The sequence below is a fragment of the Melanerpes formicivorus genome, unplaced genomic scaffold (genome assembly GCF_026170545.1).
Source record: "Melanerpes formicivorus ecotype bairdi unplaced genomic scaffold, bMelFor1.0.p_v2 SCAF_70, whole genome shotgun sequence".
Classification (NCBI taxonomy): Eukaryota; Metazoa; Chordata; class Aves; order Piciformes; family Picidae; genus Melanerpes; species Melanerpes formicivorus.
The window spans coordinates 974,813-990,664 of record NW_027142422.1 but is presented as its reverse complement, the minus strand read 5'-3'; the positions used below and the strand labels follow the sequence as shown (position 1 = coordinate 990,664).

The 15,852-nt window shown below is 47.2% G+C and overlaps 1 protein-coding gene across 2 annotated transcripts in view; it reads right to left on the bottom strand.

Moving 5' to 3' along the window:
- The window catches only part of PLCXD2 (phosphatidylinositol specific phospholipase C X domain containing 2), a 44,787-nt gene extending 29,197 nt beyond the window's left edge, over positions 1-15,590 (bottom strand). For both annotated transcript variants that reach the window (XM_068163099.1, XM_068163097.1), the window contains exons 1-3: positions 15,367-15,590; positions 2,114-2,574; positions 11-252 (exon numbers count right to left, since the gene is read on the bottom strand). In XM_068163099.1, the coding sequence (XP_068019200.1) occupies positions 11-252; positions 2,114-2,574; positions 15,367-15,505 (842 nt within the window). In that variant the 5' untranslated portion in view covers positions 15,506-15,590. The remainder of the gene's footprint in view (positions 1-10; positions 253-2,113; positions 2,575-15,366) is intronic.
- Between the last annotated feature and the right edge of the window lie 262 nt (positions 15,591-15,852).

Sequence of the window (15,852 nt, the reverse complement as noted above, 5' to 3'; positions counted from 1 at the left end):
AGGTGCTCACCTGTGAACCAGCGTGTTCTTCAGCCCGCGGACCAGGTGGCGCGCAATGGTCTTCACCCGCGGGGTGAGGATGGCTTGGGAAACGTGGAAAGTGCCGTAGCGACTCCGCTCCTCCAGAGTGGTCTCCAGGAACTGCAACAGTTTGTGGACGTTGGTCGTGTTGGCCCAGGGTGCTGGCATTTTATTCCCTGGCCACAGGAAGGGGTACTCCTCATACAAAGGGTGGTGGTAGAATATGAGGACCTGGCAGAACAAACAAACAAACAGGAGAAAACAGATTTCCAATGATATAAATTTATCTGTAAATGGGAAGGTTAGGCTGGAGGTGAGGAGAAAGTTCTTCACTAAGAGAGTTGTTAGCCACTGGAATGGGCTGCCCAGGGAGGAATCACAGTATCACTAAGGTTGGAAGAGACCTCAAAGACCATCGAGTCCAACCTGTCACCACAGACTTCGAGTCACCATCCCTGGAGGGGCTCAAGAGGGATTGGATGTGGCACTCGGTGCCATGGTCTAGTCATGAGGTCTGTGGAGACAGGTTGGACTTGATGATCCTTGAGGTCTCTTCCAACCTTGGTGATACTGTGAGATCTGGTCTTGCTTGTGCTTATGTAGTACTGGTGCAGTTAGCACAGCAGCTGAAAACCAGATCAAGCTAAAAGCTACTCCCAAGCCACAGGCATCAGTAAATCTGTTACAGTGCTGCCAGTAAAGGAGATGGAGATCACTTCTGCTGGTTGTGAGCATAAGATTGCTTCAGGCTTCAAGGGTCATCAGTCTAAAATGAAAAGGCTGCCAGGAGTACACTGAAATGTCACTCAAAGTGCTCAGTTTGAGAGCATTTCCAAGTACTGCCAGAGAAGATCATCATCTGCACTTAAGGATTTCAGCTGCCATGCCCTCTCCTGCATGCCTCCATTGAACAGCTGAAGTGTCCTGGGCTGACTGGCACAGCAGCATTCCACTCGCTCCTCCTGCATGAGGTGCCAAAGCCACTTTGCTCTCAGCAAAGTCCTCCCTCCACCTGCTCTGTATTTCACGCCTTCTAAAGGGGTTCTCTATCAGAGGGCAGCATGTAAAGACACAACACACTTTATTCACACCCAAACTTACAAATGACTCACTTTGGCCCCCAGCACTGACCCCACCAGCTCAGAGGAACCCCTCAAAACCTCACCTGTGCCAATTTAAACAGTGGCATGCAGTCACTGCAGCCCTATTCTTAGTGTGTGAGTGGTTACCACAGAAGAGGCTTAATGAATCCTGCCACTGTAGATTTGGAGGGCTGCAAAGCAGCCATGGAATTCTGCAGACACCTCAGTCATGTCTCACACCTGCCAGAATCAGTCCTGACTGATTCAATCCTTGCCACTACAAGTCAGCACAACACACTCTTTCAGAACACCCCCAGGGATGGTGACTCCACCTCCCTGGGCAGCACATTCCAAAGGCCAATCTCTCTTTCTGTAAAGAATTTCTTCCTAACACCCAGCCTAAACTTCCCCTGGCACAGCTTGACACTGTGTCCTCTTGTTCTGGTGCTGGATGCCTGGGAGAAGAGACCAACCCCCACCTGGCTACAACCTCCTTTCAGGTAGTTGTAGAGAGCAAGAAGGTCTCCCCTGAGCCTCCTCTTCTCCAGGCTAAGCAACCCCAGCTCCCTCAGCCTCCCCTCACAGGGCTGTGCTCCAGACCCCTCCCCAGCTCTGTTGCCCTTCTCTGGACACGTTCCAGCAACTCAACATCTTCCCTAAACTGAGGGGCCCAGAACTGGACACAGGACTCGAGGTGTGGCCTAAGCAGTGCTGAGTACAGGGGCAGAATGACCTCCCTGCTCCTGCTGGCAACACTACTCCCGATATTGGGCAGGATGCCACTGGCCGCCTTGGCCACCTGGGCACACTGCTGGCTCATGTTCAGCCTACTGTCAACCTTTCAGCCTGGCTGCTTCCAGCCACTCTGTCCCCAGCCTGTAGTGCTGCATAAAGGAAGCCCTAGTGGGCTTCACACCTGCTGTCAGCATTCTTGGGCCAGCATCACTGAGTGGCAACCACTCCCAAACCACTTCAATCTTCGCCTCCTGGGTTACACATCCTTTCCTCACCTGCTGTTTCTTCTCCCACATATACTGCAGTGTGACATACTCCACACACTCCACAGAACAGAGCTTGGATCCAAAAACTGAGCGGATTCTGTTGACCAGGAAGAAGTGATGGCTGTCATCCATGGCATAGAAGTGGTTGAAATCCAAGAAGATGACTTCCTTAGGGTGCTGCTCAAGAAAGGCATTGATCTCCTTCAGTCCATCCGACACTTTGATGCCGAACAAGCCATGGATGAAGTAAATCTCTTGCCCCATCTCCCCGGGTCTGGACGAGACACGAAGGTCAAAGTAGCGGATGCCACCTTCCAGCTGCTCTTTGAAAGTCAGGTTTTGAGTCACTGACCATTTCTTCATGATCTTTTTAACCAAAGAAATCTTGGCCAAGCGTTTGATGGCTGTGGCCTGGTCTGGTCCCACAGGGGATTTCTCATCAACCCAGTAGCTGAAGGAATCGTGTGACCCTGGAAACAAAACCCAGAAACAGTTCAGAATGCTGACTGACCCAACACACAGACCCCTGTGCTCTGAGCTCAGAAACAGCCTTCTGCAACCCTGCCATGCATGTAGAGTTATGCTTTCAGGCTATCCTTTACAGCTCCATTTTAGACACAGCCTCAGGCTGCGCCAGGGGAGGTTCAGGCTGGAGGTTAGGAGGAAGTTTTACACAGAGAGAGTGATTGCCCATTGGAATGGGCTGCCTGGGGAGGTGGTGGAGTCACCATCACTGGAGGTGTTCAGGAGGAGACTTGACAGGGTGCTTGGTTACATGGGTTAGTTGATTAGGTGGTGTTGGATGGTGGGTTGGACACAATCTTGAAGGTCTCTTCCAAGCTGGTTTGGTTTATTCTAAATGCTAACTTGAGGGTCTGTCTGATCTCTTCCCCAGTTCACCACACCCTGAAAATCATGACCATGAGCCAAGTATAAATCATGAAGGAAACTTCCTTCCTACCTTCCTTCAAGTACAAACTACAAGTCTATCTCCAAAACTTTCCCAGAGCTTGGCACATGGCTGGTTTGAGATGAGGCTCCAGATTCATTGGCACAATTATTTTCATTCTGCTTGGTAAATCATACCTCAAAGCTCTTGAACCAGTTATCATTATCCATGTGCTGGACAGAGGGATCTGTATGTGCACATGCCTTACCAGCACATCTTACTTTAGCCCCAGGGGGGCATAAATAAATGATTAGTAGCTTGGACAAAGGGCAACAACTGGCTGAACAGAGGTGGAACAATCAAGTACAGCACCAATTACTGTGCTGCTCAACACCAAGCTCACATTCAAGTTCATGAATGTGTCTTTGACCACAGATATGGGGAATATAAAATCAAACCCAAAATGACCAACAGCCAAAGAGTCACCAGACCCTGCATGTCCAACAGCTCCTGTAACACAGCCTGTGCATGGGCAGAGAAACTGGACAGAAGTTGTGCTTACTAGGAAAAAAAGGCCACAAACCCTGCCCACTGAAAACCCAGTAGCAGTGTGAATCAAAAGTGAGGAGTAACAGAGGTCCTTCAAAAGAACAGCTTCAGAGCTGACCCAAGGAACAGAACAAAGGGTAACAGGGCAGTGCACAGAGTGTGCTCTGCAGCTGGGCAGCATAAAGCAGAGAGGGACAGAGGCTGATGCAGCACAGACTGAGGCTGACCAGGGATTTCCAATCATTCAGAGCAGGCAGTGGCATTCTGGTCAAGAGGAGCAACTGCTCGAGGCATGACTTCCCTGTGAAGCCCCAGCAAGACAACACACCACAGGAGCTCTAACAGCCCTGCTTGCCCCCTTTTTACTTTTTTCCTCTTCCTTCAGCACAGCAGATTAGAGGTTCTCCATTGAGCCAAATCCCACCAGCTTTGCTCAAGTAGGGGGGAAAAAAAGCACCTTCACCTCCAGTCACAAGCAGCTCCTTTTCCAGCTGCCCGGGGGGTACAATGACCCTGCACCATGCTGCCAGCATCTACATGTTCCCTTCCTGCATGCCTCAGGGTTCTTGTCCCTGCTCCAGGGGCTATACTTCACCAGAATTTCCTCCTCTCAGACAGCAACTCTGTTAAACAGAACCTAATTTTTCAGCCAACCCTCATCTGTGTAGCAGTGCTCCCTTAAGACTGATACTTTGCCTGTGATGCAGTGTCAGAGCTATAAACAAGATTATGATCTCAATTGGATTACCTAGTCAAGGTTTTTTGATCCAGATGGAAGGACAGACTGTACAGAGACCAAACTTCAGTTCAGTGACCTTAAATGCACTTTCTCCATGAATTTCAGCCAGCTCCAGCGTGATGAAGAGGAACCTTGGAAGTTTAGCTTCCAGGCTTGACAAATGAACACATAACCCAAATTTGATCAATCCTCCACAAATCCTTCACAACTTGTGTGAAGTGTGGCTGTTTATCCAATCTTCTAGCAACAAGTGACAAGTAACAACAAAGCTGTTTGTTAAAGGATGTCAGCTTGAGAACCTCTTTAGCACCTGTCACAGTAAACTGCATCACAAAGTAGCTGTCAGCTTCCCAGTGACACCTAGATATTTTTTCCCACCTCCAAACGTGTAACCCCAAACAGAACACAGAATCAAACATCTAGGGAAGGCATTGCAGAAGAAACCATAGGAGACTTTATGAGCTGCAGTTCAGAGACATTTAAGTTTCCTCTCCCTCCTCATGCAACAGAATGAGCCTTTCAAGCTTCTACATTTGGAAGGGAGACTTGGGTCAGGTTTGAGTTCCCAATTCCATCCATTTGAATTTCTTCCTCTCTTTAGGTCATTAGCAGAACACTGTTTAATAAGCTAGAATTTGGCCATAAAAGCAATACTTTATTTTCATTCTAACTAAGACTGTGCAGAAGCCTCAGAAGAGCTGTTTGCATGAGTCATTTGCATCCTTCTGCTCCTGCAGTCACTGATGATTCTGGCTTACAGAGGAGTGACAATTTTATCTGGCACCAAATACATTGCTGTCAAATCAGAGTTGTCTAAGCAAATCTGATTCAAGCAGCAGCTTGTGTTCCTAAGTGACACTTTGCAGCTACAAAAGCCTTTCCTTTGCAGGCTGCCACACACAAGGCACATGGAAGATAGAAGAGCAAATTTCTCCTTGCACTACCACAAATTAAATTCGATTTACAGCTCTAAAAATCAATGAGAAAGAAAACAAACCACAAGCACCCAGCAACTTCTTCACCACACACTTGAGAATAGAACAGAATTAACCAGGTTGGAAGAGACCTTGGAGATCATCGAGTCCAACCTATCACCCAACACCATCTGATCAACTGAACCATGGCACCAAGTGCCCCAAGATCCTCAAGACTCCTGCCCTGTGGCTCTGCTTAAAGTCCTAAGACACTGAACTACTTATTCACAAGGAAGTCAACATTTATATCCAGATACAGCCAGGCAGAACATGAACAGGAGCACCTGAAAAACAAACTCTACCTCTTCACAGCTGATAGAAGACCACCTCCTATGAACAACACAGAAGCATCAACTGTGAGGCTGGAAAGACACAATGAAAGTTCAACTAGATTTTCAGTGGTCATTTACTGAAGGCCAGTCACCAACTATGAGAAACATGCAGGCCAGACTTGGACCCAGATCATTTGTACTACAGTATGAGAAAGAGGCAAACAAAAAACCTGAAGTAAAAAGCTTGTTGGGCTGTGGGGTAAGAACTAGGGGAGGATCCAAGGCATCCATCAGACTCTAATTTAAGATCACTGTGTTATGTTACCAGCTCAGCCACTGGCTTCTGATTGAACTTAGCTGTGATGGTAAGCTACATGCTAAGCTGATCTCATCATGATGTCAAAGTAATCCTCTGAACTCCATGGGTGGCCTAGCCATCCTGCAGCTATGGCAAGAGCCAGGCTGACTGCTGATACAGCATGAGTTCTGAAAAAAGCCTAAAGCATCCCAACCCTGTACAATTTGCAAGGCAAAGACCAGAGCCCACACCAGAAAGATGGCACAGACCAGCCCCAATGCTGTCACACTGAACAGTTAACCACAGTGGACAGAGTATCACAGAACCCTTGTAGCAACACACAGAGGTCTTTTCCATGTATAAGAAATTCCTTATAGTCAGGGTTCCCCCATCCAAATGTTGAGCATCTCTCCAAATTTCTCTAGGAAGTTAAAGAAGCTCAAAAGGTGTCCTCAGCAAAACATTTTAGATCTTAAAAATCAGAAACACCCTGTACTGACTCCAAAAATTCCATTCTTTAAACTCAGTTGTCAGCAAAACAGCTAATAAACCCAGGTATTTGCAGCTTCTACCTTCCAGACTGAGAAATCAAAGCCACAGAGGAGTCAAGAGCCTTATTCTTCATTGTCCTGTAGGCAAAGAGGGCAGAAACCAGGTCTGAGCTGCCTCAAGGGGTTGTTCTTGCATGTGCAGCAGGCACTGTACATGAGAACGGAGAAGCATTCAGACTGCAAACCCCAGTGGGCTTCACTAGTGACATCAGCCTAATGCTCAGCCTTCCCCAAAACCAAACCGAGATGATGACTTGCCAGCTGCTTCACATGGATCAAATACAGCATGAAGCAGCAAGCAGCCAATTTAAGCATGAAAGTCTGTAGGGAGAATAAAAAAATAAATGAGGGGACTGCTAATCAGCTCTTACAGAGCTGCTCTGCTTTGGCTGCATTTCTTTTATCTGATGAAGACTGGAAGCTTCAAGGCAAGTGGCCACATCTTACCATACACCCAGGCACTCTAGCATCAAAGGCTATGATATGGTTACAATAGCATTACAGAGGTATCTCCCAGACACTAGATTGTTAAAGTGATGGATAGTCCTCTTAACTTTATCTCAGCAAGTGCAACTGGGGATTCATTTTTATTAATGTGTTTAAGCTCCTTTTTATTCTCCTTACACTAATATCTGAAGTTAATTGTATGTTAAACACATCACTTCTCAATTCAATTTGTATGTTAAATAGATTCCATTTCACCATTCAGAATTACCTTTTTGTTGAAGCCTTTGCACTAATTGTTAGGAAGCAGCCTTTTGTCTTCACATCTGCAGCACACTAACTTTCTAGAGTGCTTATCTGTCATGCTACTTAGTCACAGCCAAGTCAATCCAGGTTGGAGCTCAGGCAAATGATGCTAATCAACAAAGCGTTATTAAGTCCTGAATTTCAACAGTTACTAGCCATATCGCTCTGCATTAGCTTTTATTTCCACATCAGGACTTTCTCCCTACACAGCTGCAGCTCAGGGAGAGGAATCATCATCATCTCACCCCTCCCAGTGCTCTTTTAAAAGCAGGTAGATTTACCTTCGTTTACCCTCGAGGGCTGTCTGTATGGCACATGAAGCAGAGAGATCATCCAACAGACCATCCTTGTCCACTGCCAATTACTTGAAAACAAGAAAAGAGCTCCTGGCTTTTCAGACCCAAGCATGTCTGTGGTTACATCATGCCTTCCTGGTTGCAAGGCTATGGGCTGGCCAGAAGCAGCAGCTAAAGTCACTTTCTGCACAAGTCTAACCAGTAAACAAGAACAAAGGCAGAAAGGCAGGAGAGTGCAGGATGTCTAACAGGCAGACTCATCTGGTTTGAGCCTCACATGGGCAGGATGGGGAAAAACAAAAGGCAATAAAACCTCTTCTGTTGTGTTAAACACTTGCAAGGCGGTCAGCACACTGCTCCAACCCACTGAGAGCATTAGAGTGATTTACACGCAGGAATCACCCTAGCTGTGGGGACAACTGAAATCAGAGCAAGCTTTGCCCGCCACACAAAGTGCTTTCCCCATGCATTACAAGACACTGCACATGAGAGCACAGCAAGTGCCACACAAGACATTTAGGAGCACAGGATTCAAGTGGCTATCAAGTTCAGGCTGTCCCTCAAATGTTCTTCTCGACCAAAGAAAACGTCTCTCAAAGGCCAGAAGTCCACAGGATTCAGGTCAGTAACAACCCAGATTTTCTAATTGAAAGATTAACATCTTAAGAGCTCTTCACTAATGAACAGCAAATCAAAGAGTTCATACTAACTTACCCAGCAAAAGCAGGAGAGGCAGGAATAACAAACATCCTGCTGGTAATCAATTATCTGAGACTACTGAGATGGTTGATTGTATTTTAATAGAATCCTAAAAGAATCCATTAGGTATTTTTCATGCAGTCTCATTAGGGAGGACACAGCCTAGCACAGACCAAGCCTCTTAGGAAAAGTTCCTCTCCTTATCAAAGAATTACCCTGTTTTCTTCCCACTGTGCCTTTGGGGCTGGGAGGTAGAAGAGGGGGAAGAGAGCAAATACAAATGAAAATGGAGGAAGGGACTACTTAAAATGGTCTCAGAGAGAGCATCACAAGGCAGCTTGCTGCTCTTCCCACCCAGAAGAAATTCACTTCTGAGAGTTACTGCCACTAAGAGGGTTTTGTTTGGTTGGTTGGGTGTTTTGTGATCTACCAACCACCTCCTATTTATGAACCACCTCAGCCCGCTGCACTGGGAAAGCAGAAAGGGGCAGCACTTCCCTGCCATTCCATAGCCTCGGTGAATCCACCTGCTCTGAAAACATCAATCAGCTGAGTCTTGCACTCCTCTTACGTGACCGCTGAGAAATGTGTAGACCAAGGGCTCATTCTCATCTGAGAGGACTCTGGGGAAATGTTTCCTTGTTTTCATCACAGTCCTTTCCCATCTTTTTGTCTTTTTCAGAAGGGCAGGCAAATGGTAACGTTGACACCAGAAGGAAGGAGAGCAACAGCTACTTATACCAACCTTATAGTTTCTCTGAAGCACACGTCAGCATGTTCAGCACTAGTGAAGTCATGCTACAGGGCAGACAGATCTTAGTTTTTTTTAAGAGAAAGAAAATTTTTCCTTGATGACAGAATGAAGCTGTTCCTGTGCTGTCCTAAGAACACTTTGTAGCATTTCCAGAACAAGCCAGTCTGGGCTCAGCAGTTGGCAGTGGCCCTTTAAAATAAAGGAAGAAACCCTAAGACCCAAGAGCTGGTTTTGAGTGGAATTCCTGCATAACCCCACTACATTTATTTCCCTGTCTGTCACACCAGTTCCTCAGAGGAATGTACAAATGGACTAAGGTGCAGACAGTTTAACAGCCCTTCTCTAACAAGAGCTGAGATTTGCTGCTCCAATAAAGGAGACACCCAAGGCAATAAAATGACTTGTCCTTTCAGGAGTTCATCCTGAAAACTCTGCCTCTGCAAATCGTACCAAATGCCCTCATGTGCACACAGATGTTTTCATTTAATGGTTATTACCTCATTGAGCCTTACCCCAACAGATGGGCAGTTTAGCTGATTCAACAATCCTTTCAATTAGGACTCCAAAGGAGTTCTGCCTGGAAGGTCGATGCAGGCTCAAGCCCATCACCACTTCTGCCCCTAGAAGCCAAACCACAGTGCACACTACACCACAACCAAGCAAGGAAACAGCAAGTTCAGCAGCTTGCCTCAGGGTCATGCAGGCAAAGAGGAAAAATAACAACAATATAAAATCTAGCAAAATGCTAGTGGCCAGCTCTTCACTGGACTGAGCTGCTTCCTCTCTTGAGAGCCATTTCAACTCTGCTTGACCAGCTGAATGGCAAAGCAGCACACAGGGCTTTACATGACAGTGCCAGAACAGAGCTGGCTGGAGATAGCAGGTAGAGAGCTGAGCAGATATCCAGGGCCCCACCAGCTCCAGGTGATCCACACATGCCTGACATGAGCACAGCAAGAAGCCAGCAGCCATGCTATGGCATCAGGCAGTCACCCACAGCAGCTCCTCACCCCAGGAAACACCTCCCTGCTCTGCATCCCCCTTGCAGTCTTGGCTGGTAGGGCTGCTCCCCATGAAGAAGCCTACCAGCTGTAAAGGCTAACCAGTTAATTTAGATCAAAGCCATTAGACTTCTGCCTAAGGCTTTTTGGGGTGATCCTGGCAAGGGGCACAACCAGTAGCATGCTTATGAGAGTTTTTCCACAGAATCACCAAGGTTGGAAGAGACCTCAAAGATCACCAAGTCCAACCCACCATACTGATAGTACCATGAACAAACAGTGGAAAGTCATTCAATTAACAGTTGGTTAGAAGGTTAATTAAAAGACTGCACTGTCATAAAGAGAAACTGAGCAGCTTGAGTAGTGCTGCAGTTTGGGGCACAAGACAAAGGCTGACTATTTTAGAAGGCCACAGAGACATCTCTGCCCAAAGACGAGCAAGCAATAAAGTTAAAGACATTCCAACAGCCATTGCAGCTCTCCAGCACGGTCTCATTTTAGCCATGCTCAAGCCAAGATGGCCATCTCTTCTGAAAGGAAAATGAGAGTAAAGGTTTCTGGGACTGTAAAACTCATCACCATCTCTAGCCACCTATCATTTAGCATCCCACAGGCAGCTCTTCACCAACCACCCAACCTGATGCAGGCAGGAATGGCTTCACATTCCAAATGCTCTGCATTAGAGATGCTAAAAAATAAAAGAAATCAATCTTACTCTAGGCCAAAACCCCTGGTGGAAGCTTCTTTAATGTCACACAGTGCTGAAGTAAAACATTGGCATTTAGGGAAATTTTCTGTTTTTTTTTAAGCTGTCTCCTCCAGTCACTCCAATTTAACTGAACTTAGCTCCCCAAACAAGCTGAGTTTTTACTAACAGCAGATGTTTCACCACAGCTGCATGAAACAAATTACCCCAAACACAGCCCATCTGTTCCTTCCTGCCTACACCTTCAGGACAATGACACACCAGGTTAACCTTCATGCTCCTTGAAGATGCCCATATGCTCCAGCACCCACACACCTGGGCTTTGCCCAATCCCATGAACAGCTGTCCTGAAGATTTTCTGGCAGGAACTACTTCTTAAAAGCAAACAAACCACAAAAAAAAACAAAAGCAACTTTCTAAACCATCATCAAAAAGTTTCCCACCAGGGTAGCTTGCTGAATGCACTCCTTCGTACTTGTGGGACTTAGAGAAGCAGAAGAGGAAAGGCAAGGGACAGAAGACACATTTGATTAGCTTCCTTATGAATAACATGTTGTGATTAGAGTACTGAAGGTGCTCCTTCAAGCAGCAGCAGACCCCCATCAAAATGATTACAAATTTCCTCTAGAAGGGAAGAAAAATCAATACTGGGGGAAAATTCCCAGCTAACCATAAGGACCAGAACAGGGGACCACCAATCTAGGGAAGCAGCTTGATCAAAAATTGCAAGCACCACCTGCTACATCATGGCTCTTCATTATTCCAAGATGGAATAACCTAGGCAGGGTTAAGTAAATGCATTACTACTGACACCCACAGGAAAACAGAACTGCCTTCTCTTCTGCTCATCACATTCATCCAGGACCTTGGAGGCTGGAACTACAATACACTCAAGAAGCAAACACTGCTAGCTGGTAGTGAACATCTGCTGGACTGTTTTCCTGTCTCAAAACAGCAGTCACAAGCTTAATATGATCTCAGCAGTGGATCTTGAGAAAGAAAAAGTTTTTCACTGACCTAACACAAGGACTCAGTCAAATGCTGGATGAAGCTGCACAGTGGTGCTGTACCTTCAGCAGCAGATCTCTCAGACTCTAGCGCCTCATCAACTAGGATACTGCAAGAATTACTCATAAAGGCAAGTAATTAAAATGAAGCCACACAAACTGGTGCTATGCACTATCAGTGTGCAACTACAAGCAGGAAACAGGTTAGGCTCCTCAATAAAGCTTTTTTAAATAGCTGATTGACTTCAGCAGTAGATCAGTGAGAGCATTGCAGCTTTTTCTGTGTTCTGTCTCTCAGAGGGGAAATCAGAAAACTGCCAGCTGCAGATTAAGAGATGAGCAAGGAAAGCAATAAGTGTCAAGAGTTGTGCATGTCTTCCTAAAATTGGTTAAAGCAAACCAGCTTGAGATTAAACAAATACCACACCACACAATATCCTGCCAAGGATCACAGTCACAATGCTTAAGAGTTCATTTTTAATCCCACATTCAAAGAGGATTACTTTGGAGTGTAATTACAAGGAAATCCTCTGGAGTTTCACACAAGGTCACCACTTGAAGGTGGTTCATTTCATTTACTACACTGCTTGCACGTAAACTGATGACCTTTCAGTTACTTGGTATATAGCAATTTTTCATTGCAAGAGATTCCTTCTCTCATGGCATCACAGAGGAAACCTTATCTCTTTTCCTTAGGTGATACTACACCAGTTTAGCATTTTATCTGGAGATCCAGTAGAGGCAACAGAAAAATCTAGGCTGAAAAATTCTCCATTTTGGGCAGAGTGAAATCAAGATGTTAACAACAAACTGGTATGCTTCATCAAATACCCAGTTAAAGGACCACTTGCTACCAGCTGGCTCTGACTCTGCCCTCAAGTATCATGTTTCACATGATATTTAATCAGGGAATCATAGGATGATACAGGTCAAAAAGGACCTTCAGAGGTCACAGAGGACTGTTTGCAACAAACAGAACTCCACACACCCTTAGCTTCACACAAGTGAGTTCTAAGACTTTCCCACTTACAAGATCATACAATAAATCTAAGCACTTAATTTTCTATGTATCAATTCTTTCACTTCAAACAACCTTATTATACTGATTTGTTCTTGAGAAAACAGAGAAGAAAGCAAACATTTCCCCCCCCCTCCAAATGCTATACTTTGGCAAAGTGCAACAAGGTTAAAAAACAAACCCAAAACCCAACCACACAACCAAAACAAAAAGTTAAAAACAAACAAAACCCCAAACCAAACAAACCAATCCCCCCAAAACCCCACACAACCAAACCAAAGGTGGAAAAAGCCAACACAAAACCACAGCAAAACTAGAGTTTTGTGGTTCTGAACCTTAACTATAGTTAAAACATGTGTTCAGGTTTCAGTTCCTGGAGTTACAGCTCTGCTTCTACACACAGAGTGACTGGAAGAGGGGGAAGTAAGATAAAAAAATCCAAGCCCCTGAACCAGTAGAGTCCATCACTCCAGGGGAGAAAATAAACACACCTGGAGATGGACAAAAGCAGGCCACCCCTATTATATGCACACACAAAAATGATCTCAACTGAGCTGGAGTCTACTTTCCATCTCTCTTAGGAGGACAGCATTGGCCTGCATAGCAATACAGCATCTGTAAACAGATGCCTCAACTGCAAGCTCTTCTGTGCAAGCCCTTCCATCCAAACACTGCTGGTAACACCACTTGGGCTCCCAAAAGCTTTCCTTTGTCAAGCACCAAATACACAACCAAACAAATTCTTCCCCAAGCACCTATCCAAAAAGGCTTTGCAACCTGCTGGCAGACTGCATGAGGTACACACAGGGGACGACAGGAAGATACACCAGCTGTGACCACAAACAAACACACCCTGCAAGCATTTTGAAAGAAGCACTATTCATTATAAAAACAGCAGAGCACTACTGAACAAGAACTCGTTTCTTTGGTTTCTCTGCTGCAGTACTGACTACAGGATGCTTGTAAGCTATGGAGAGGGGCCATCCCCCCAGACGATCTACAGCCTAACACTGCAAAGTTTCGAAGCCCTGAAGTCGCTGCAGCAACAGAAAGTTTCTTTCTCTTCACGCAGACAGAGACAGATTTCTTTGCCAGAAGTTTCAAATGTGCAGCCCCTTGAGTTTCACAGGAACACAGATTTTCCTTCCTGTCCCCCGTCCCTGTTCAAGTGAACACAACATGTGTCTGCTACTGTCAAGATAGGAAAGGGCACTACTTTTGGTTAAAACTTGGCACTTCAGTTGTTCTACACCAGATAATACAACAGTGAGTGCTGTGGTGCTCCACAAGAGCTGCACAGCCCCTCCCCACATGCATCAAATGTCCTTTGGTTATTCTCTGCTGGCACAAAAGAGGACGTTACTCTGGTTCTAAGAAAGGGTCTCCACATATCCTCTGTGCAATCCACACCCGAAGGGATCTGGCAAGCTAAGGCACTGCCATGAAAATTAAGCCTGTATCACTAATGACTACAGCTTAACATTAGCTTTCAGCATAAGCCACCCTTAAAACCTTCTTCAATGACATCTACAAACAATCCCTGAGAAGTTTTTGTCCTTTACAGATGAGAAGTCACCCTGTTCCTACGTTTAGGTCATCTGCTGTCTTCCTCATTCACCAGTTTATCTATCACTACAACCAAAGCAACAACAATTTTACCACTTCAAGAAGCCCTGTAGGACCTAGGAGTTCTTTTAAGCTTAACTGTGGAGGGGGGAATTTTCTAACTAAAGCCTTTTAGCATCTTCAGTGCACCGTCATACACTGGGACATTTCACACCTGGCTTGTATCTTTTCCTTCTGACCAACCATAGGTTCTGCCATAAAAAGCCACTGCCATTGGATGAGCTCCAGCTGTTAAGGTGTCGATGCAAACAAACAGAACCACAGAATGCCATATTGGAAGGGACCCCACGGATCATCTGGTCCAACCTTTCTAGGTCATAGCAGAGTTGAAATGAGGTGGCCCATCACCCTGTCAAGCTGAGCCTTAAAGCTGTCCAGTGTAGGAGAATCCACTGCTTCCCTTGGGAGACGATTCCAATGTCTAATTCATCTCATGGGGAAACATTTTCTTCTGGAGTCCAATCAGAATCTCCAAAGGAATAACTTATCCTCATCACCCTACGTCTCTTCCATGTGACTCTTTGTAAAGAGGGAGTCACCATCCTCGTGGGGAGCACCCTTTATGTACTGGTCCATGGCAATAAGGTCGTCTCCCCTCAATCTTCTCTCCGCAAGGCTGAGCAAACCCAGCTCTCTCTTAGCCGTTCCTCACACAAATATGCTTAAGCAACCTGAGATACCTTAAAGAGGAGCTCCAGAGGCCACAGCTCCCTGCTCCAAAGCCAGCGCGGACAGGCAGGTGAATCGGTCAGGGCTTCCCCAAAGCCTTTACCGAAGCTGTAGTCCCCGCTCGTCTCCCGCGGCGGATGGGACTCTCGCTAATTCCTCTACGCACATACCGGCCTTCGGACACCGAAGCGGGCTCTGGCTACTATTCCCCAAGCAAGCACCCAGCCCCGGCTCCTAGGCGTGGGTAGCGCCTCACGGCCAAACCGCCGGTGACAGCACCGGACGCGGCGGGGCCCGCCCACCACCGGACAGCGGGGCACGAAAGAGCACAGACCGCTGCCCAAAGCGCACCCTCCGCAGCACCCGGCCCCGCCGCCCCAGAGGCACCGACACCGACAGCACCGGCAGCACCGCCGCAGCACCGGCAGCACCGCCACACCCCCCTCCCCTCCCTGCCGACCTACCCGGGATGGCCAAGTTGGACAGCGGGTAGGAACGCAGCGCCACCGGTAGTGAACCCATCCAGTCTGCATTGCTCTCTGCCATGGTCCCCGCGGCCCGCCGCCGGCCGCCCTCCCTCGCCGCCGGCAGCCGCAGCCCCATGCCCGGCCCGGGGAGCCAAGTTGGGACCGGGCCGGACCGGCGTTGCCGCAGCCGGCACAACCTGGGCCAGCCACAGGGGCCGGCCCGCCCCTCCCCTTATGTAACAGGTGCGGCCCCTGTAGGACGCGGTGACGTTACCGTAGCACCGTGCCCAGCCATTGGCTATCTCCTTGTCGCCCCGCCCACAGTCGGGCCAATGACATCGCCGCGCACGGCGTTCTCCTCTGCTTGTCCCACCTCAGCCGTAGACACCCGCACAGCCATTGGTTGTCCGTTGCTCGCCCCGCCCCGCCTGGCTACCGTGGCGCCTGTCTGTGAGTGGTGGGATGGTGAAGCCTCCGCCGTGA